This window comes from Ictidomys tridecemlineatus, chromosome 2, assembly GCF_052094955.1.
Source record: "Ictidomys tridecemlineatus isolate mIctTri1 chromosome 2, mIctTri1.hap1, whole genome shotgun sequence".
NCBI lineage: Eukaryota > Metazoa > Chordata > Mammalia > Rodentia > Sciuridae > Ictidomys > Ictidomys tridecemlineatus.
Window position 1 is genome coordinate 114,779,858 of NC_135478.1, and position 22,275 is coordinate 114,802,132.

The 22,275-nt window shown below is 35.0% G+C and overlaps 1 protein-coding gene across 1 annotated transcript in view; it reads left to right on the plus strand.

Moving 5' to 3' along the window:
• LOC144368481 (CD109 antigen-like) overlaps positions 1 to 22,275 on the plus strand; it is a 79,471-nt gene that overhangs the window by 51,222 nt on the left and 5,974 nt on the right. The window contains exons 21-28 of the mRNA XM_078027430.1: positions 3,906 to 4,134; positions 5,246 to 5,411; positions 7,188 to 7,378; positions 7,871 to 8,026; positions 12,618 to 12,683; positions 15,513 to 15,655; positions 19,355 to 19,502; positions 21,604 to 21,706. Coding sequence (XP_077883556.1) covers positions 3,906 to 4,134; positions 5,246 to 5,411; positions 7,188 to 7,378; positions 7,871 to 8,026; positions 12,618 to 12,683; positions 15,513 to 15,655; positions 19,355 to 19,502; positions 21,604 to 21,706 — 1,202 coding nt within the window. The remainder of the gene's footprint in view (positions 1 to 3,905; positions 4,135 to 5,245; positions 5,412 to 7,187; positions 7,379 to 7,870; positions 8,027 to 12,617; positions 12,684 to 15,512; positions 15,656 to 19,354; positions 19,503 to 21,603; positions 21,707 to 22,275) is intronic.

Consider the following 22,275-nt stretch of genomic DNA (forward strand, 5'->3'; position numbering starts at 1 on the left):
AGAGAGAGAGAGAGAGAGAGAGAGGATTTTTTAATATTTATTTTCTAGTTTTTGGCAGACACAACATCTTTGTATGTGGTGCTGAGGATCGAACCCAGGCTGCACGCATGCCGCTTGAGCCACAACTCCAGCCCCCCCCCTTTTTTTTGAGGGAGGGAGGAAGAGAGGGAGAAAGAGAGACATAGAAAAAAGATTTTGGATATTTTTGCATATTGTAGTCCATGGTTGACCTTATTGTTTTGAGTCTGTGCTGAGGCAGCACTTCATGGCAGAAGATGTGGCCGAACAAAGACACTGACCTCATGTCTAGGAAGCAAACAAGCAAGCAAGCAAGCAAACAAACAACAAAACAAAACAAAACAAATTAAAACAACAACAACAACAACAACAAAACAAACAAGAAGGGGCCAGGTTTCCACAATCCCATTGATCCATGCCCTAAATGCCCCAAATGATCTAAGGACTTCCCCATAGTCCCTCACCTCTCACTAATGGTTCTACCACTTCTCAATAGTACCCTCATGGGGATCAAGCCATTAGCAAATGTGACTTTGGGGGAACACATCTTGGAACACAAGATCCAAACTATAAATGCTAAATCTCAAAAGCATATTAACAATGGTCTCTCTTTCGTTTGCTGCATTTCCACTGTGGGTCAGCAGGGGACTCTGCTCTCTGTGCTTTGGCAGCCAGCATCTCACCATCAGAACAGGAGGCTCCAAGCTTGCCACAGCCCTAAAAGAGAAGGCTGCAGTATCTGACACTGGCAATTGGATGCTTTAGTCTAAGTGTAATATTTCTACTCACTTTATCATTATCAGAGCTGGTACCAAGGGGGCAGGGAAGTGAATCCCTTTGCAAACTCAAAGTAAAGGAAAACTGGATATTATCGAACATTAATACTTAAAGGAAAACTGCATATTATTGAATATTAGTGATATTTATCATGCTAAAACTTTTATAAGATGAAATGGATTCTGCTTCAAATTTTCTCTTATCACGAGTCAGATATAGATCCATAAATAGACGATTTTGTATATTCTTTTTACTTTAATATAGTGTTCCATATCAAGGTTGGAAAACTTTTTCTTTTAAATTTTTTAATTGTCATACATGACAGTAGAATAGAATGCATTAATGCACTTTGATATATCATACGTAGATGGGATATAATTTCTCATTTTTTCTGAATGTACGTGTTGTAGAATCACATTGCTCATGCAGTCATATATATATATATATATGTATATATATATATATATATATATATATATATATATGCATAAAGTAATAATGTCTGTTTCATTCTACTATCCTTCCTATCCACATGTCTCCTTCCCTTCTTTTCCCTTTACCTAATCTAAGGTAACTCTATTCTTCTCTAGTGCCCTCTTCCTTATAAATTAGCATCCGCATATTAGAGAAAACATTCAGCTTTTGTTTTTTTGGGGGGTTGGCTTATTTTGCTTAGAATAATATTCTCCAATTCCATCCATTTATTGGCAAATGCCATGATTTCATTCTTCTTTAAAGCTGAGTAATATTCCATTGAATGAATATATATATATATATATATATATATATATATATGTATATATATATATCACATTTTCTTTATCTATTCATCTATTGAATTCATCCATTCATCTAGGTTGGTTCCATAGTTTAGCTATTGTGAACTGAGCTGCTGTAAACATTGACGTGGCTGCATTACTATAGTATGCTGATTTTAAGTGCTTTGGGTATAAACCGAGGAGTGGAATACCTGGGTCAAACTGTGGTTCCATTCCAAGTTTTCTAAGGAATCTCCATACTGTTTTCCATAGTGGTTGCACCAATTTGCAGTCCCATCAGCTAAGTATGAGTGAAGCTTTTACCCCGTGTCCTTGCTGACATTTATTGTTGTCTGTATTCTTGATGAATGCCGTTCTGACTGGAGTGAGATGAAATCTTAGTGTAGTTTGGATTTGCATTTCTTTAATTGCTAGAGATGTTGAACACATCATATATTTGTTGATCAACTGTATTTCTTCTTCTGTGAAGTGTCTGTTCAGTTTCTTAGCCCATTTATTGATTGGGTTATTTGTTTTTTTTTTTTTTGGTGTTAAGTTTTTTGAGTTCTTTATATATCCTAGAGATTAATGCTTTATTGGAGGTGCATGTGGTAAAGATTTTCTCCTAATTTGTAGGCTCTCCCCTCACATTATTGATTGTTTCCTTTGCTGAGAAGAAGCTTTTTAAATTTGAATCCATCCCATTTATTGATTCTTGATTTTACTTTCTGTGCTTTAGGGATCGTGTTAAGGAAGTCAGATCCTAGGTGAAGATCTGAGCCTACTTTTTCTTTTATTAGGTACAGGGTCTCTGTTTTAGTGTTTAAGTCTTTGATCCACTTTGAATTGATTTTTGTGCAAAGTGAGAGATAGAGGTTTAATTTAATTTTGCTACGTATGGATTTCCAGTTTTGCCAGCACAATTTGTTGAATAGGGTATCTTTTCTCCAGTGAATGTTTTTAGCACCTTTGTCTAGTATGAGATAACTGTATTTATGTGGGTTTGTCTCTGTGTCTTCTATTCTGTGCTTTGGTCTGTTTCTATTTTGGTGCCAATACCATGCTATTTTTGTTACTATTGCTCTGTAGTATAGTTTAAGGTCTGGTATTGTGCTGCTTCCTCCTTCACTTTTCTTGCTAAAGATTGCTTTGGCAATTCTAGGTCTCTTATTTTTCCAAATAAATTTCATGATTGCACTTTCTATTTCTATGAAGAGTGTCATTGGGATTTTTATAGGAATTGCATCAAATTTGTATACACTTTTGGTACAATGGCCATTTTGACAATATTAATTCTGCTTATCTAGGAGCATGGGAGATCTTTTCTTCTTCTGAGGGTTTCTTCAATTTCTTTTTTTAGTGTTCTGTAGAGGTCTTTCGCCTCTTTTGTTAGATTGATTCCCAGGTTTTTTTGTTTGTTTGTTTTTTTTTTTTTTTTAGGCTATTGTGAATGGGGTAGTTTTCCTGATTTCTCTTTCAGTGGATTCATTGCTGATGTATTGGAATGTGTTTGATGGAAAACTTTTTTTATACAGAGTCAGACAGTAAACACTTCAGACATTTTGAGGCACATGTCTCTGTTGGATAAGCCTTACCTCCTTCCCTCCCTCACTCCCTCCATCTTTGCATTCCTTCCTCTCTCCCTCCTTCTCTCTCTTCCTTTCCTCACTCCCTCCCTTCCTTTCTTCTTCTTTTCTTCCTTCCCCTCTCTTCTCTTCTGCTTCTCCCTTTTAGAATCATGTTTAGGTTTTGGCATTGTTGACAGGTGTATGTGTGGGGTGCAGACAGAAACATGTCCTGAGTTGTTTGGCCTCAGGGCCAGATTTGGATCAAGCAGATGGGGTCTGTGGGCTGCAGTACTATAAGAGAGAAAAATGCCCAATCCTCTCACTTGGAGGACTACAGTTAGCTTGTGAGCTAACTGTAACTAAAGTATATACTTCATCCACAGCTTTAGGCTGAGCCACACGTTTAAGATCTTCTTTGGTACATGTGTAGAAGAATACAAAGATGATCTTGGGCAATTTATTTAGCTCTTTCAGAGTTCCAAAGTCTCAATCTATAAAATGAAGAGGCTAGATTAGGTGGTTTCTAAATTCCTTTCCAAATCTGATGTTTTGTGACTCAATCTGGAATTTCTTGGCCGCGCTCAAGTAGAAACCAGATCTGTCTGCTAGGCAGTTGTTCATTCATGCTGTCTCTCTTCTGTCTTTCTTCCTTGTTTTTCTTTTTCAGAGAAATTCACCTTTGGTGAATATTTTGATGGGGAAAAGAGTTGTTGTTTTGCTTGCTCAGTGTTACTTGGAGGACTTTGTAAAGTGTGTTTTATGTCTTTTTCCCCTTTTCACCAAGGTTGTCAGCTTTTGTTTTAAGATGTTTCCTTGAAGCTGATCCTTACATAGATATTGATCCGAATGTGTTACACAGAACATATACTTGGCTCAAAGGACATCAGAAATCCAATGGTGAATTTTGGGAGCCAGGAAGAGTGATCCATAGTGAACTTCAAGGTAGCAATAAAAGTCCAGTAACACTTACAGCTTATATTGTGACTTCTCTCCTGGGATACAAGAAGTATCAGGTACTTAATCTATAATAAATGACAAGTGGGAAATCCTAGGAAAGTAGATTTTGGTGGGTCAAATCTATGTCTGGAAGCTTAAAGAATTTTGCAATTTTACATTGAGTTTAAAACTGAATTTGGGTGACCTTTGCTTTCAATTTGTGGTCACATCCCAAAATCTGAGTATAAAATTAATTCACTTTTCAGAATAAGAGAATTATAAAATATTTTCTAATATAGGTATTGAACTTGCTATTAGTAAGAGAAGTCAATACATATCTTATTATTTTTTCCTGGACACTGTGCTGATTTTCTTTTTTTTTTTTACACAACACCTTTATTTCACTTTTTTTTTTTTTTAATGTGGTGCTGAGGATCGAATCCAGGGTCTCACACATGTGAGGCGAATGCTCTACCGCTGAGCCACAACCCCAGCCCCTATCTCATTATTGTTAGGGAAAAGAATATTCTTAAATATTGGGAATGTGTTCTAGCAAGATGAGATTGTGAAGGATTTTTATTTCTAAAATACCATGGAACAATTGCAGTATTGGTTAATCTAGTGGAAAGCACACCCACACTCTGAATGGGCATGGGTGCTTGCATGAGAATGAGTGTGCACAGAAAGTTACACTCATGAGCTTAATTTTGCTCCAGATGTTTGACATCTTGGTGTTTGACACCTTACTGCTAACTGTCAATTACATTTTATAAGATCAGCACTATTCTTTTTATTAAGCTCTTACTATTTTCCTAGCCCAGCACTAGTCATAAACTTTCCCTTAAATTTAGAGATTCAGTATCTGAAATTAAATCAGAGAAATATTTTTCTTAAGCTGTATTTTCTTTTTTTAAATCTAAGATTATGATAATCAGTTGCAAAAGCTCTACTTTTTATTTCTTATTCCTTCAAAAATAATGGTGCTTATTTAATTATAACAACTAAAAGCAGTATTATTTTCAAAATACATAGCAAATCTTTAAATGTCAATGAGCATTGTTGATTCCTATTGCCTAGGTCAAGATCATAAGAAATGTTGAAAAATTTTTTGAATAAATGTTTCAAAGTACTTTTTGTTTTACTGTGTGGTTATGGGTTGAGTAGTAAAATCTGTATTTTTCTTTCAAGCCTAATATTGATGTTCAAGACTCTGTCACATTTTTGGAGTCTGAATTCAGTAGAGGAATTTCAGACAATTACACTCTAGCTCTTATAACTTACGCGTTGTCATCAGTGAAAAGTCCTAAAGCAAAGGAAGCTTTGAATTTGCTGACTGAGCATGCAGAACATGAAGGTAACATGTGAACTGGATTGAATTTTTTTGGACTGTTAAGCATTATGGAAGATGTAAATTAAGTGAGAAGATTTTATAAGCTGGGTATGAAGTTGGTTACATTTACAAAAATGAAATACAGAATGAGTTCAGGATGGGCCTGACATGGTGACGATGCCTCTAGCCCCTCTAGGAGTTACCTATAGAATTTTCGGGCTCAGGTGTCTCCTTTTAGATATGTTCTGCTGTACATCACTTGCCATTTTTTGATTTGAAATGTTCTTTAAAATCTTGGGTTCTGGAGAGACTTGGATTCAAATTCTAATTCTGTAACTTAACTTTAAGAGTTCCAGTTTCTCTACTTTACAAGTGGGACTAACACCTGTATTAGGATTAAATGAGAATTAAATGAGATCATGAGTAAGAATTAAATGAACTCATGTGCAGAGCCTGCCTTATTGCAAGTGCTCAAAAATATGATCTAAATGCAGGTATCAAAAAAATGCTGCCAAAGCACAAGTCACAATAGTCAAATTATGGAATCAACCTAGGTATATGTTGACAGATACCTAGGTTGATATATATATATATATATATATATATATATATATATATATATATATACACACACACACACATATGTGTATATATATATACACAATGGAGTTTTATTCAGCTATAAAGAAGAACAAAATTTTGTCATTTGCAGGAAAATGGATGGACAGTGCATTGTGACAGAGCATTGTGTTAAGTGAAATAAGTTAGAAAATCAAGGGTCATATACTTTTTCTCATATAGTGGAAATTAGAATAAAGGAAAAAAAAAAGGGGAGGATCTAGTGAAAATAGAAGGGAGACCAATAGAGTAGAGGAAAAACACTAGAGGGAGGGAGAAGGGAGAGGGAAGGTATTAGGGAATGAAATTGACCAATTCATGTTATGTGCAAGTGTGAATATTGTAATAATGAATCCCACTATTATGTAATTATAATGTACAATTATAAAAATGTAAAATAAATATAATAAAGTGATTATAAAAATAGTAAAAGAGGTGCTATTAGTAGTAAGTGGGTTGTATTTAGGACTTTTTTTTTTGACTGGGGACTGCTTTTTGGCTACAAAAGCACAAGTGTAGTTACTACCCAAATGGACTATGTAGTCAGTTGTACATATATGTGTGTAAGAGGGAAAGAGAGAGGGGTGGGTGGGCAGAAATAACTTTAAATGACGCCCACCGATTCAAATTTCTGTTCATTCAAGAAGTGATAAATGTAGAAATTGTTTAGAGACTTCAGAAACTATAAAAGATCTTATGAAAAAGGGAGAGGTTTCCCAGAATGTGAGATCTGGTTAGTGGCTGATTTCCAGAACAGGATTCTTTCCCATGTGTCCTAAACTATTTTGGGGATGTCCTGGTCAGATAAATTATATACATTATTTTCCTGGAATATAATATGTTTTTTCTTTTATTTATAGTCATTTAGTCTTAAGCCAAACATATGGAATTTCTCTTGGGAAAAATAGTTCCTCAAAACATCCTCAAATAGAGGCAATAGCAAAAGGATGAAAAGTAATCATTTAAAAAGTGACATATGTAAGTGTGTGTGTGTGTGTGTGTGTGTGTGTGTGTGTGTGTGTGTATGTTTCTGCATAAACATATACATAGATTAAAATATATATATTTTTTAGATTAAAATATTTTTATGCTAATGAAGCAGAACTTGGATCAGTGTAGGTTTAGTGGAATTAAATGTAATTTTTGATAGTTAATTGAAACATTAGTCCTTTCCTTTTTCAGGAGGCATGCAATTCTGGGTGTCATCAGTATCCACGCTTTCTGAGTCCTGGCAACCACGCTCTCTGGATATTGAAGTTGCAGCTTATGCACTACTTTCACACTTTCTGCAGTTTCAGATTTCCGAGGGAATCCCAATTATGAGGTGGCTAAGCAGGCAGAGAAATAGCTTGGGAGGCTTTGCATCTACCCAGGTGAGAGATGGTAGTTTTCCCCCTTTAAATTAGGAGCATATGATTCCTTTTTTTCACTATGACTTCATAAACTTACTCATTTTGAAAAGCTTAGTAACTTAACTCCAAGACTTAAGAGACTCGTTTTATTTTTTAATATAAACTTCATATCTGACATTTATATGGAATAAGTTAGTTCCCCATCTGTATTGGCTATTTTGTATCTGTAGTAACTGATAAAAGGGTAGATGCTCAGTTTGAAAATTTCTAAGTTATAATAGTTTAAAAAGTGACATTTGTAAGTATGTGTGTGTGTTTTCTGAGCAATGTTCCTGGGCAAATGTTTTCTAAGCTTCTGCTATTCTCTGAGCCAAGAGATTCAAAGATGAGTTAGAAAGGCTTCCATTTTCAAGGAGGGTAGATGAATGTACAGTAGGTTTCCTAAATCTGACTACTCTTTGAGGACCTTGATATATACTTATATGGACAATCATTTTTTTTTTCTCTCAACAGGATACTATTGTGGCCTTAAAGGCCCTGTCTGAATTTGCAGCTCTAATGAATACAGAAAGGACAAATGTCCAAGTGACTGTGCTGCAGCCTAGCTCACCGAGTCCTGTAAAGTTTCTGATCGATACACAGAACCACTTTCTCCTTCAGACAGCAGAGGTGTGAACCAGGGGTAGTTATTTAAAATTCTGTGCAGTTGGTTATTTGTACTGGAATACTGCTTTATTTTTAATCTGCAGACATGAGCAATGACTTCTTCCCAGAGCCCTGCAGAGAGATGGTGGTGGTGTCCTTTCGGTTGAATTTTCTGATCTCAGGAAGGATGGAGGAGACGGGAACTTTGGAAATATTGGTAGAAAAGGAGAGAATACGGGGACTTCCACATTGGAAAGGGAATAACCATGCCTTCCATTCCTGCCTATTTCTCAGGACATCTTTCTTTTTTAAGTTATATTTATTTGAGAGGAAGTGTGTGTTATTTATTTATCTTTTTAAAGAACAAACTCTTAATTTCATTATCCTTTGTATTCTGTGTCTTCTTATAACACGGTATCTTTCAGTTCCATCTATTGTTCCTGCACAAGACAGGATTTTGTTCTTCTCTAAGGCTGAATAATACTCTATTATGTATATTTTATATATTCCTCATCAGTTCTTCTGTTGATGGGCACTAAGGCTGATTCCTTATCTGGGTTAAATATGAGTATGGGGAGGTGCCTCTTTTGTATGCTGACTTCATTTTTCTTTTCTTTTCGTTTTTGGCTACATAGCCAGGAGTGGAATAGCTGGATCATAGAGGGTTCTATTTGGAGTATTTTGAGGAACTTCTATACTGTTTTCCATAGTGACTGTACTAATTTACATTTTTACCAACCATGTATAAGGCTTTCTTTTTCTTCTTCTTCACATCCTCACCAGAATTTATTTATATATTTATTTATTATTTATTTATTTTCTTTCTTTCTTTCTTTCTTTCTTTTTTTTTTTTTTTGATAACCGGTGTGGTAAATGGGATGAGATGTAATCTCAATGAAGTTTTGATTTACATTTCCCTGATGGCTAGAAATGTGGGGCACTTTTTCATATATTCATTAGCCATTTGTACTTTTTCTTTTTTGAAGGGTCTATTCAGGTGATTTACTCACTTATTAATCAGAATATTTTATTGAGGATTTTTGCATTGATGTTTATTAGGGTGTTGGTCCTTACTGTTCTTTCTTGTTGTGTCCTTATCAGGTTTTGATAGCAGGGAAATACTAACTTTGCAGAAGAATTTGGAAGTGTTCCTTCTTTTTATTTTATGTAATAGCTTGAGAAGCATTAGTGTTAGTCTGTCTAAAAGTCTGGTAAAATTCAGTGATGAGTCCATTTGGTCCTGAAGTTATTTTTTTTGGAGACTTTTTTTTTTATTACAACTCTAATTTCATTTTCATTATTTTTGATTGATCCTTTTAGAATTTTTATCCCCTTGATTCAATTTTGGTAGGTCATGTGTATATTTCTTTCAGATTTTTCTAATTTATTGGTATATAGTTTTTAAAAAAATATTCCCTTTGAATTTCAGTGCTTTCTCTTGTATTGTGTCCCTTTTACCTCAATGTAAAAATTTGCATCTTCTGTCTTTTTCTGATGGTTAGTTTAGGTAAGGGTTTGTCAGTTTTATTTATCTTTTTAAAGAACCAACTCTTAATTTCATTATCCTTTGTATTGTTATTTTAGACTTTATTTCATTTATTTCTTCTCTGATCTTCATAATTTCTTTTCTTCTACTAATTTTTGGTTTGGTTTGTTCTTAATTTTTCAAAGACCTTGAGATGCAATCATTAGGTTACTTATTTGAGATCTCATTTTTTTAAATGATCTTATTGCTATACATTTTCTTCTTTGTACTGATTTTTTCTATATTCCACAGATTTTGTATGTTTTGTTTCCTTTTTTGATTCAAGAATTCTTTAATTTCCCCTGTGACTTCTTCCATGATCCACTGTTCAGTAGTGTTTTTTTTTTCAGTCTCCATGCATTTGTATAATTTCTGTAGCTTCTTTTGCTGTTGATTTCTAGTTTCATTTCATTGTGATCACAAAAGATACAATAAATTATTTCAGTTTTTTGAATTTGTTAACGCTTGCTTTGTGGCCTAATATATGACCTCTTCTGGAAAAAATTCCATGTGCTAATGAAAAAAAAAATGTGTATACCACAGCTGTTGGCTGGAATATTCTGTAGATGTCTGTTAAATCTGTTTGATCTATAGTATAATCCAACTCTGATTTTTTTTGTTTATTTTTTTGTCTGGATGATACGTCTATTGGTGAGAGAAGGGTAGGAAGTTCCCCACTATCGTTGTATTAGGGCATCTCTCTCCCTTTATGTCTAGTAGCATTTGTTTTATAAAACTGGGTGCCCAACATTCAGTGAATTTATATTTATAATTGTTACATCTTCTTGATGTATTGTTCCCTTGAATGATAGAAGCTATGTTAGTCAGCTTTTAGTTGCTGTGACCCAAATACATGACATGAACAACTTAGAAGGAAACATATTTCTTTTGGCTCATGGTTCCAAAGGATTCACTCCATGCTTGACTGCTTTCAAGGCAGAAACATCATGGTAGGACATGATAGAGCTGCTCTGCTCATTGCAACTTTGAAGAAGAGAGAGATATAGGAAAGGACCAGGGACAGATGTAGTCCCCTAGACTGTGCCCCCAGGGAATTACTTCTTAAAGCCATGCCCTATCTTCCTACAATTACCATCCTGTGGATTTATTTTTTTATGTTCTCTCATAATTGTGTTTATCTTTCTTCTTGTGGGTATAATATTTTCTTTTATAATTCTGGTCTAGTGGTCATGAATTCTCTTTGTTTATGATTATCTTGGAAGGTCTTTGTTTTTTCTTTGATTCTGAAGGATAACCTTGATGGGTTTAGTAATCTTGGTTGGCAGTTATTTTCTTTTAGGACTTGAAATATATTTTTCTATGTCCTCCTGGCTTTTTGAGTGTCAGATGAGAAATCTGATGTTAGTTTACTGGTTTTGCCTTTAAATGTAACTTGGCTCTTCTCTGTTTTAGATTGTAATATTCTTTCTTCATTCTGTACATTTGGCCATTTAACTATAATATGTTGTGCAAGGGTTCTTTTCTGATCATGTCTATTTGTAATTCTAAATTCCCCCTGTACCTGAATTTCCATATCTTTCCAAGACTTGGGAAATTTTATGTAATTATTTCATTGACTAGGTTTTCTGTGCCCTCTGTATGTCACTTTTTCCCTTGGGTATACCAATTATGTGGATGTTTTATTTTTTAATGGTGTTTCAGAGATCTTGTATGTTCTCTTCATTCTTTTACATTTTTTTCTTTATTGATATATGAATGGAATATTTTGGTAGAGTTGTTTTCAAAATCCAGTATTCTTTTTTTTTCTAATTGATCTACTCTGCTGTTGAGGCTTTCAACTGAGTATTTTACCTGACTTATTGAGCTTTTAATTTCTAAGATTTCTGTTTGGTTGTTTTTCAGATTCCATATATTTATTGACTTGCTCATTCATATTCTGCATTGTCTTCTTCAGTTCCTTCACTTGTTAATTTATATTTGCTTGGATCTTATTGAGTTTTTAAAAAACTCATTCTTGTGAATTCTTGGCATTTCATCCACTTCAGTTTCCTTGAAATCTGTTACTATGGAGGTAGAAGTTATCGAAATATTACCTTATTTTTTCATGTCTCTTGTTTTTTTTACATTGAGATTCATGCATTTGTTGTGATTGGTATCTCTTCCACATTTATGTTGTGTCCTTGTTGTTATGCAGCTTTCCTCTGAGAATATGACTTAGGGTGTTGACTTGTTGCATATTGTTGAGTTTATTTCCAGTGGACTATGTAGTGTAACTTTCCTGTAGCTTCTTTGGTTGTGATTTATCAGTTTGGGCCTAGAGTGTTCCATGTTGGAGTCAGAGAAGCCCCCACTCTCTCTGCAAGTCTTTAAGAGTGGAAACATTCAGGCAGATGTGGTATAGGAAGCAGGGTAGATGGAATGTGCCCTCTGTAGCCACTTCTGAGAGTGGAAGTCCCCATCAGGAGCTGGGATTTTCCACAGGTATTATTGATAGTAGCTTTGTTATGTGAAATCGATTCTGATGCTGGTTGCTCCAGTTGTGTTGAAGGGCCTCCTGAATCACTTGTCCTCTGATAAAAGATGGGGTGCAGATCTAGGTAATTCAAGAGGAGAGGGAAGGGACAGGGCTGAAATCACAGCTCCTTGCTGTGGCACTCACCTTAGTCTTATCAACCCTACATGATGAGACCAGTGCAGATGCAGCTTGTTAAAATTTTTCTCAGCTCTAATCAAACTAGTTGGGACAGAACGCAAGTGGCATCAGGTGGCATCACTTTCCAAACCTGTATTCTTTCTGGAAGTTTTTAGCTTACACACGTGGGGCTATGGCAAGCACCAAACTAACAGGGGCTTGAACAAGTTACTAGCCTTGAAGAGGTTGGGAAGACAGTGGAATAGTGACACCCCACACTGGCTTGCTCCTCCAGAGGACAGATGCAAAACCTCATTGTGTAACTGCTTGAGGAGGTGAGCTTTGTCTTGTAAGACCATGCAAAGCTCTCAGAATTCTCCATGGATTGCTTCTACCCATACTGAGGATGATACTGATTTCTTTGGCTACTTGGAAGGAACTAGATATGGAAAATCACACTCATTCTTCATTCATTTCCTCCCCCCCCCTTTGTTCAGATTGCTGTGGAACAGCCAACTACAGTTAATATTTCTGCAAGTGGTTTTGGATTTGCTATTTGTCAGGTATGTAATAATGTTTATTTTTAAGCTAAGTATGACTTTTAATAATAATTCTTTGGGAATATTGCTAAATTTTATCTTAGACAATTTGTATAAAATTCTTAATTATCTATTTCTATGACTTAGGTAAGATATACTACTCTTATTTAGTAAAAGGTATTAGAGGTGTTATGCACTAGTGAGTAGACAAGAGTCATGTATTGATAATCAATTTGAAAAATGAGCTTGGGGGATTATTTGCCTTTTGATGTGAGAGTTAAAATCCTTTAATATGATTTAAGTGAATAGTTGGGAACTCCCACTTTTTTGGTTTTTACAATTCAGGAATTTTACTGTTGGTATAGTTTCTATTATTACCTGATGAACAAATACACATTTTATTTACATATTCTGAATATTTATCCAAGAATATAAAGGTCAGTGTGTCATTATAAGTTTTTGTCTTGAAAATAGGAAATGCATTCCTTTAATGTAAATCCTTATATAATAGTAAATAAAAAATTAGAGCATTATTATGTTCAATGCTGTGGTACAGGAAGAAAACTTGAAGAAGCCTACTTTTTGTGATATAGCAAGAGCTACAGTAAATTGGAATTACTATGAAAATACTGACTAGAATACATATTACACTGAAAATACATGAAAATAATACAGACTTTAAAATCATCTCATTGGAACCCCAAATAATATCTGATAGACTGAAAATGATTATACATATGGGTAAAAGACCAAACCAACCTCAAAACACTTTCTAAGAAAGTAATGCAGTAGCCATTACTGAAAAATGGTACTTTCAAAAAAAATCAGTGTACTAATTCTAATTGAGAAAACTGGTATGCTGCCAAGGGCAGGTATACCTTGCTTATTAGCAGGTATGATTTAGAAATTTCCTGATAATTTTTAAAGATTATTTAGATTATTATTTACATTATTAAGAGAATGAGTACATAATCTCTGTTGGTTTTTACTAACAAAGGCCATGGGAAAATTCTCATTCCTGAACTGTCTTAAAGCAAAGAGTAAATGCCAATGTAAATATTGCAGTATATTTTAGACAATATAAAAATCATGTATGCTTAAATCAACAAATTGTTGGGATTCATTTTTGATAAGCCAAATATAGATAAATCACTGAAACCAAATGCTTGTTACTTGAGGTTTGAAGGACAGAGGGGTAACTGTGGTACATAATATTTAGAATGTTCATTGTCCCATGTCTATATAAATATGTGGAAAACAAATAGAAATGACCAATAGCCTCTTCTTATACTGGAGGGAAATAATTGGAAAAACGTTGGACACCCAGAAATGGATATGAGATTCTTGTGTTCTGGAAGAAGAAGAGCACAGAAAACTATTATATTTGTAGTAGCTGTTAAATTCTTTTGGGTAATAAGATGCTAAGTTGTTGGAAATCAACTGCAAGATCTGTTGGAGTTCTATGTGAAGTGTAGAGCTTCACTGTGATCCATACATAAGTCCTAACACTTAGTTGTAGATGGGTATTAATTATGACACAGAGGAAAAATCTAATAGTCCTTGTTTGATGACATTGATCTCTGAAGGGAAAATTGCATGCCACTGAAGGATCATGATGGAAATAACAAAGACCATCTCTCCAGTTTTATGAAACCATCAACTTCTTCTCCAGAAGTAATTAAAATACAATAATTAAAATCAATAATTAAAATTATTCTTAAAATTAATAATTAATTATTGTAGTTTAGAAAGCACTGGAGAATGTCCAGAGTAAGATAATCAGGATGATCAAAGAGATGGAAGATTACATGATTATATGATGGAAGATTATTGGGTTGTGATAGAATAAAAGACTACAACTCTTAGATTTGAAAAGTGAAGTTTAGTGAGAAGATTTTTTCAAAGTATCTAAATATAGGAAGAACACTAATGTTTACTTCTGAGGGGTATGTGTATGTGTGTAGAAATAAAAGAAAATATAATGTTGCATATCAATATTCAACTTTATGAACCTTGGTAGTAAAAAGAGTGGATGAAATAAAACAATTAAGTAGATTCTGTTTCATCTTGGGATGAGAATGGCCTAGGAAATTTTGAGTACATTCCTAACCTTCTGATTTAGGATCACTTTGAGGAAGATACTGGCCCTCACCCTGCCTCAGTGTTCCCGTAGCACTTTTCACATCAGTGGTGGGCACTGACTGTGTTCTGTAAAAGACCCATTTGACTTCAAGTCCATCATTTTATCATCTTTGAAAAGCATTGTATCATGAAAAAGAATCCCCAGCAGCTGAACAGGCGATGTTTTAGTTTTCATTTATCTTACTGAGAGATTTTTTGGTTCCAGTTTGTGCAAAACATTTCATTTGGTGTTAAAGTTAGAAATTAGATAAAACTCTCAAGAAGATAGCTCCACCCTTTCCTCTCAAGGGTGTGCTTTATATTCTTTATAAAAACAATATCCCATGAATATTATACTCTGTTTTATGGTGATTGCTTTGGAATATTACCTAAAATTTTTGATATAGATTTTTTTCCCTTTCTTTTGGTACTAGGGATAGAATCCAGGTTCTTGTGCATGATAGGCAGATGCTCTAACACTGACCTACAACCTCACCCTTACTTACAATTTTAAAAATAATTTTTAAATAATACTTTGTAATAATATTTGTTGCTAATGACACATTATTGGCCAGTGAAATGAGTTTTTTCTAGTTGTGAAGGTTACAAATCTAGTTTGGTTTATCCTAAAGAGAATCATTAGCTAATATTTAGAATGTAAAGTGATGGCAATTGATTGTTAATAAATATATTGATAATTTGTTATTTCTGCTAATTTGTTATTTATTGCAGTTCAATGTTATTTATAATGTGAAAAATTCAGGGTCTTTTAGAAGAAAAAAGTCTATCCAAAAGCAAGAAGGCTTTGATTTAGATGTTGAAGTAAAAGATAATAAAGATGATATCAATCATGTGAATTTGAATGTGTGTACAAGGTAGGTATCTGTTTAGGTCCTTCCTCTTCTTTATTTTTCTTCTTTAAAAAATAGATTTGAAGATTTAATTATGTATAATTATCAAACTATATGTAAGGACTTTTATTTCATGAAGACTTTAGTTATGTAATTATGACTTCAGATTACAGACTAAAAGTACTATTGATTGTTTTCAACATTTCTTAGACATGCCCAGAAATTGTTCACAAGTTTTTGTTGTATTTTATAACATACTAGAATATAAAAATATATATAAATTCAATAAAATTCAAATCTAATTTAGGAAAACTTTAACCAATCATGTTTAACATTCCAAAATAGTTATTTATTGCTGTTAAGTCATTTTTCTGTCAAAATAATTTCATTTCAGGTTCAGATTTAACCTTAACTTTTTATGTCTGTTTTTTATTAGTGCATTATATATATACTATGTCATTCTGACATTTCATAAATGCATATAACATACTTTGCTCCATTTATTTATACATTTGACCCTGAACTTTATAAGAGCATGCACATTCAATGAAGAAAAGTTTTTTTTAGATGCACTGAAAATATTCCAGTTTAGATTTGCATCTTGGATAATTAGAACCTGTCTGGAAGTACTTAATTGAGGTAATTCTTAGATGGGTTTGTATCCAGAGCATCTGAGGATCTTAAATCATAAGGAAAAGAGATTCTACCTCAGAACTGCTGACTTCACAGTAAGGCTGTGAAGCTGCCTCTTCAGCTTCTTGGTCATACTAATGCACACACAAGTTTGAGAACAACTCTGAGAAAGTTCTTGAATCAAGAGGCTTTGTAGTTTCTTCCTTCTCAGTCTTTCCTGTTACATCTGCATTTTTTGGCGTGAGCTGGGAGCTACTATGAAAGGATGCACTAACACCAAGGAATTGCTGTCTGCACTTTTCAAATATCCCATACCATTATGATTGAACTTATCTTGTTGGGCTGAAGGTCACTGGTGTGGTTCAGAGCTTCCAGATGTTCCTCAAAGCCATCTCTAAGTGTTCATCCTGATGTTCAACCACTGCCTAAATCACCTGCATTATCACTACTATCTGTACTATCTTTGGGCCTTCTTATTCATGACTTTGGGACACAGTGTTACATATTTGCACCTTGCATTACCTTCTTGGACATTCTGTACTAGGAAAATAGCAACATCTCTGCAGTGGCTTCCTTTTCAGCTAAGAAGGAAGTGGGGCTTTTATTATTATTATTGTTATTTACTAGGTTTGCAATTGTCTGTGTTCAAGAATGACAACATCAAATTGTTATTATTGTCAACAATCAACCTACATTTATCACAAATATATATGACAGGCAACTATACAAAACGCTTTTACATGCATTTCATTTAGGCCTTTCAATAACTCCATGCACTAAATGCTATTATTTTCCCTGTTTTTCTCTTTCCCTCATTCATTCACTCAATAAATATTGGTGAAGTCTCTTCTGTGTGTCAGCAGTCAGGCATGAGAATATAATGCTGAGCTAGACACCAGGCTGCCTTCATGGAATTTACTGTTTGGAAGGGGAGGCAGAAATGAATACAAAGTATCCTCAAAGCAAGTCTAAAATTGTGGTTTTGAAAAAGTCAGAGAAGACCTTTGCAGACCTGTGAGAGGGGGATTTGACCTCTCAGGGGCATCAAGTGAAGAAACAGAGGAGGAAATGAAGTAGAACCATGATTCAGACCATGAAGAGACCTATCTATCTATCTATCTATCTATCTATCTATCTATCTATCTATCTATCTATATTTTTGGTGCTGGGGATTGAACCTAGGGCCTTGAACATACTGTAGCCAAGCTGAACTACCTCCTCTGAACTGTATCCCTGGCCAGAGGTCTCCTTATTTGTATGGGGGTTTATGTAAGGAAGCAGGATTTTAAATCTTAATCCAGTATGAGGAATAAAATGGGCATCAGATATTGCTTGGTAATTATATCCTGAAGAAGGAAATGTCTTCATGTGAAAGTGGAGGCTTTATAGAAGGTCAGCTGGTCCATCCGTCCTTCTTTTCTCTCTTTTTTTTTTCTTTCTTCTTTCTTATGCAACAGTGGATCAAACCCAGGGTATCATGTATGCTAGGCAAGTGTTCTATCTCTGAACTACATTTCCAGTCCTTTTATTTTATTTTGAGACAGGGTCTCACTCAGTTGCCCAGGCTGTCCTTGAACTTGAGATACTCCTGCCTCAGCCTCACAAGTAGCTGGGATTACACAGGCATATGCCACTGTTCTGGCTAGGAAGAGTTTTAAATGCAACTGCTAGTTTTCTGAGAAAAACTATTACATCAAACACAAACAACATAAAAATAATTGAATTTAATAATAATTTTCAGTAATAAAAAGCACTGAATTTTATTTTTAGTGATACTTTATAAAAAGATTGCCTGATAATTCAGGCATTTTATTCCTATCAACAGGGTCTAAGACGTGACCTCAGACAAGGTTTTCTGTGGGGCAGGATAATTTAGCAAATTCTTCATTTGCTAGTAAACTAGTCTTTCAAAATGCTTTTGGTCAACCAAGGTGCTTTGACAAGGTAGTGAAAGTATAATCTGCATTATACTTTTAAGCATTTAAAAAGATTAACTGTTCTTCTCATCTTTAATTTTTGCTCACATGCAAACTCCTCTGGTTTCAATCCACTTACTCAGTTTTCAATAGCACCTACTTTGGCTAAGTGCATTGCCCAGCAGATGGATTTAGTTGCTTCAGAGTGTTGAGCCAGCAGAGGTTAGAAGTTGCATTGAGTGGCTTTTCAATCAGTCATGTTTGGCAGGCATCCGTTTGCTGCTCTAAAAAGCAAACTTTTCTAAACAGACTTCTTGCTTTTGCCATCAAACGGGACAGCAGGAAGTAACTTAACAATACTATAATCCTTTTGTGTTGGAGGCAAACTTCTTTCTATAACCACACTCTACTCCTGTTCCAGATGAAAAACTTCTGCCACCTATTTGTTTTCAAAAAATATGTATCTTGAAGGAGACAACATGTTGTTGGTGCCCAGATTCTTTGATGCTCACACTGTGGTGTTGAGCTGGGAGTTACCATAAGGGTGAGGTGGGAGGTGTGATAGGGTGAAAGAATGCAGTGCAATAAAGCTTTCCAAGGCTTGCAGATCTCTCAGGGTGGCTCAAGAAAACATGTACTGTGCTCAGTGTGTGCATGAAAACAGAGGAGGAAAGCCTCTCCCTACTAGATTTCTTTTTCTAAAACCAGATAAAGAAAACCTACAGGCTTGGCTGGCATCTGCCACTAAGTGGTCAAGCAATGGTACTCTAAAGGTCTTGGGCTTTCAGCTGGAAAGTTTGATGCTGTTAACTTTTGAGAAAGTGAAAATGACATACAGTTTGGAATCACCACTGAAAGCACCACTAGAATCGGTCGAAAGGATATGCGTTGTACTTGTGACAACCTCAAAGCACAAGCCTGTTGGATTATAGACATTTCATCCTATCTGTCCAGTGACCTCATTGTTATATTAGCATTACTCATATGGTTGAAAGAATATTACACATGTAGGAAAAAGGTAACCTGTTCAGAAATATTCTAGAGTCATTTTTTTAAACTTAAATGATATTAGAGTAATATTTTACAGTTTTAATTTTTTGTCTGAAAATCATTTGCTAACAATTTATAGCTTTTCCTAAAGGATTTTCTCCTTTTTTCTTTTTTTTTGATGTAGGTTTTTGGGCCCAGATAGGAGTGGCATGGCCCTTATGGAAGTTAACCTTCTTAGTGGCTTTACTGTGCCTTCAGATGCAATTCCTTTAAGTGAGACAGTGAAGAAGGTGGAACATGATCATGGAAAGCTCAACCTCTATTTAGATTCTGTAAGTAGTAAAACCTAAGTTTCAAAAGGGTAATTATTGATAAAGTCACCATTTTTTTTTTGTGCTCAAAAGTCTACCTTAGGGATTGAGGATGTAACTCAGTGGTAGAGTGCTTGCCTAGCAGGTGTGAAGCCTTAGGTTTAATCCCCAGCAATACATACACAGACAGACACACATGCACACACACACACACACGCACACACACACACGCACACACACACAGTCTTTCTTACTTACGTTTTCTTTAAGTCATTGTTCTTTCAGCTTTTTGTGTCCCTGAATGATTTTAACATGATGACCATGTTAAAAGACATTAAAAAGACATCACCATATAATTAGTTTAGAGTTATTATTAATCATGAGCCTGAGGACAATCTTGATAATAAAATCATTATTTCATATTAGATGCAAAATGTGTAGAGATTGCCATCTTACCAGTTCAGAAATGCAGTCCAGATCTCTATTTGAGAACCCCTCTACCTTCAGGAATTGCTAAACATACTTGCTCAGATGCAAAAGATGAAAGCTTTAATTACATGTTCTAAAATGCTCTTGTGAAGCTTTTAACAAATCTCTAAGTGATTATTATTCCTGTCTTAAAAGGTTATGTGCTTAGGTTTGGGGATGTGGCCCAGGGCCAGAGCGCTTGCCTGGCACGTGTGAGGCCCTACATTCTATACTCAACATCAAGAGGAAACAAAAAGGTGCTTAAATTATAGAAGAATATTGTCAGAGGTTTGGTCTATACCAAGAATTATATGCTACCCTTTCCATTGCTGTCTGAGTAGTACTGATCCAAGGATAAGAGTAAAAATCATGGCAGGAAGAGGTCAGGGAGGAATTCCAGCCTTGACTCATTAGGTTTCAAAATTGTTGGTATGTGAATTTTTTCTCTTCTTCTAGCATCTATATGAAACTCAGAGGTTGAACTGAAACTGATTTCTAAGCATTCTTGGGATTGTATGTTACATGGGAGGAACCCATGTGTTTCTTATTCCAGTTTTGCTAAGTATGAGTCAGAAATATACTAAATATTGCTAAATATTTACCTTTAAAAAGCTAAATCCTGAATGTTCTTCTTTGTTTCAGCACTTCAGAAATCACTCTGATTAAAGTCCCGTTAAAGCTAATTTAGCCTTTAAATTACTTTGCTGTTAAGGAATTTTCTTATATTAAATTATGCTTGAAAGCCATGGACCTGATTTGGAACTTGAAAAAAAAAAGTTTAAAGTTTTTATTTAGTAATTGTTTCTGGAGTTTGTCTTGCATCTTTGATGTGCTTGTTAATGGTTTAATTTGAGTGCCCAATAATCTCTGATTGATTTAATTTTTTTTCATTTACTGCTGTTGGTGTATAATGAATGTTTGAAGGAATTTATTAATTTTTGATTTCTTAACTGACATTGTTTGTCAGATTGGCATGAACTGCTCCTCCTGCCCTTTTGTATGTGTGTGGTCCTGGGGATTGAACTCAGGCGTGCTCCACCATTGAGCTACATCTCCAGCTCTTTTCATTATTTTGAGAAAAGGTCTTGTTAAGTTGTCCAGGCTGGCCTCGAGCTGGTGTCCCTCCTAAGTATCTGTGATTATAGACATGCACCACTGCACCCGGTTGAGGTGGGCCTTTGGTACCCCACATTGAGCAGGGGTATACCTAATTGTGGGGTGCACCCTCACCTCAGGGCTTCACTTACTGCATGAGGTGGCCCACATAAGCTGAGGGTGATTCTCTGGAGGAGGGGGCTTCTGTGAATCATTACAGGACAGGTGCACTCTCTGAAAGAGAGGATTTGGATAACGAACCATGTCCCCATAAGCATGCACCCTTGGGCTGAATGTTTGCTTAACAACTCTAATTCTCAATATCCATTTCAGCAAAATAGAACTAAGAACAATACCTGACTTGTAAGGGTTGCTTTACAAGGTAGAAAAGATAATTAATAGAAAGTATTTATTGCAGTACATGGTAAGTACAAGTCTTCCCTAAATATCAGTTTCTGTTTCCTAAAATGGTAAGAAAAAGATCTCTCTTACTTTTTTATGAACACAGGGTGTGCCAACCCATAACCCCTTAAAAGTATTTTTTTTTGTATTTTTCAAGGTAAATGAAACCCAATTTTGTATTGATATTCCTGCTGTGAGAAACTTTAAGGTTTCAAATACCCAAGATGCTTCTGTATCCATAGTGGATTACTATGAACCAAGTAAGTTGTGGTCTGGAGTTTGTAATACTTTACAAGTGAAGCCAGGCATTCAGTTATCATTCTTCTATTCACAAGAAGTGGGAGCAAGTGTAGGAGGTGGCCTCTGGAGGTGAGCTTTCTATTTGAATGAAGACGATTGATAATTTACAATCAGTGCTAATGACAACATTTAGCATACAAATGTTATAGAGTGACATTTTTGCTAATTTTTTTTTTATTTTTTTGATACCAGGATTGAACTCAGGGGCACTCAACCAATGAGTCACACTCTAGTCCTATTCTGTATTTTATTCACTATGTTGCTTAGTACCTCCCTTTTGCTGAGGCTGGCTTTGAACTCATGATGCTCCTGCCTCAACCTCCCAAACCACTGGGATTATAGGTATGCACCACAGTGCCCGGCATGTTTTAGGTTTTTAATTCATAATCACAAACTTCAGAGGAGAAGGTGATGAAAGAATCCAGTTGTGTGTTTTTTTTTTTTTTTTTTTGGCTTTTATTCCAAGCTTCTATTCCATCAGGCTCCTGCTGTCAAGTTGGAGCTTTTCAGGAAAGAACATTTGCAGTTG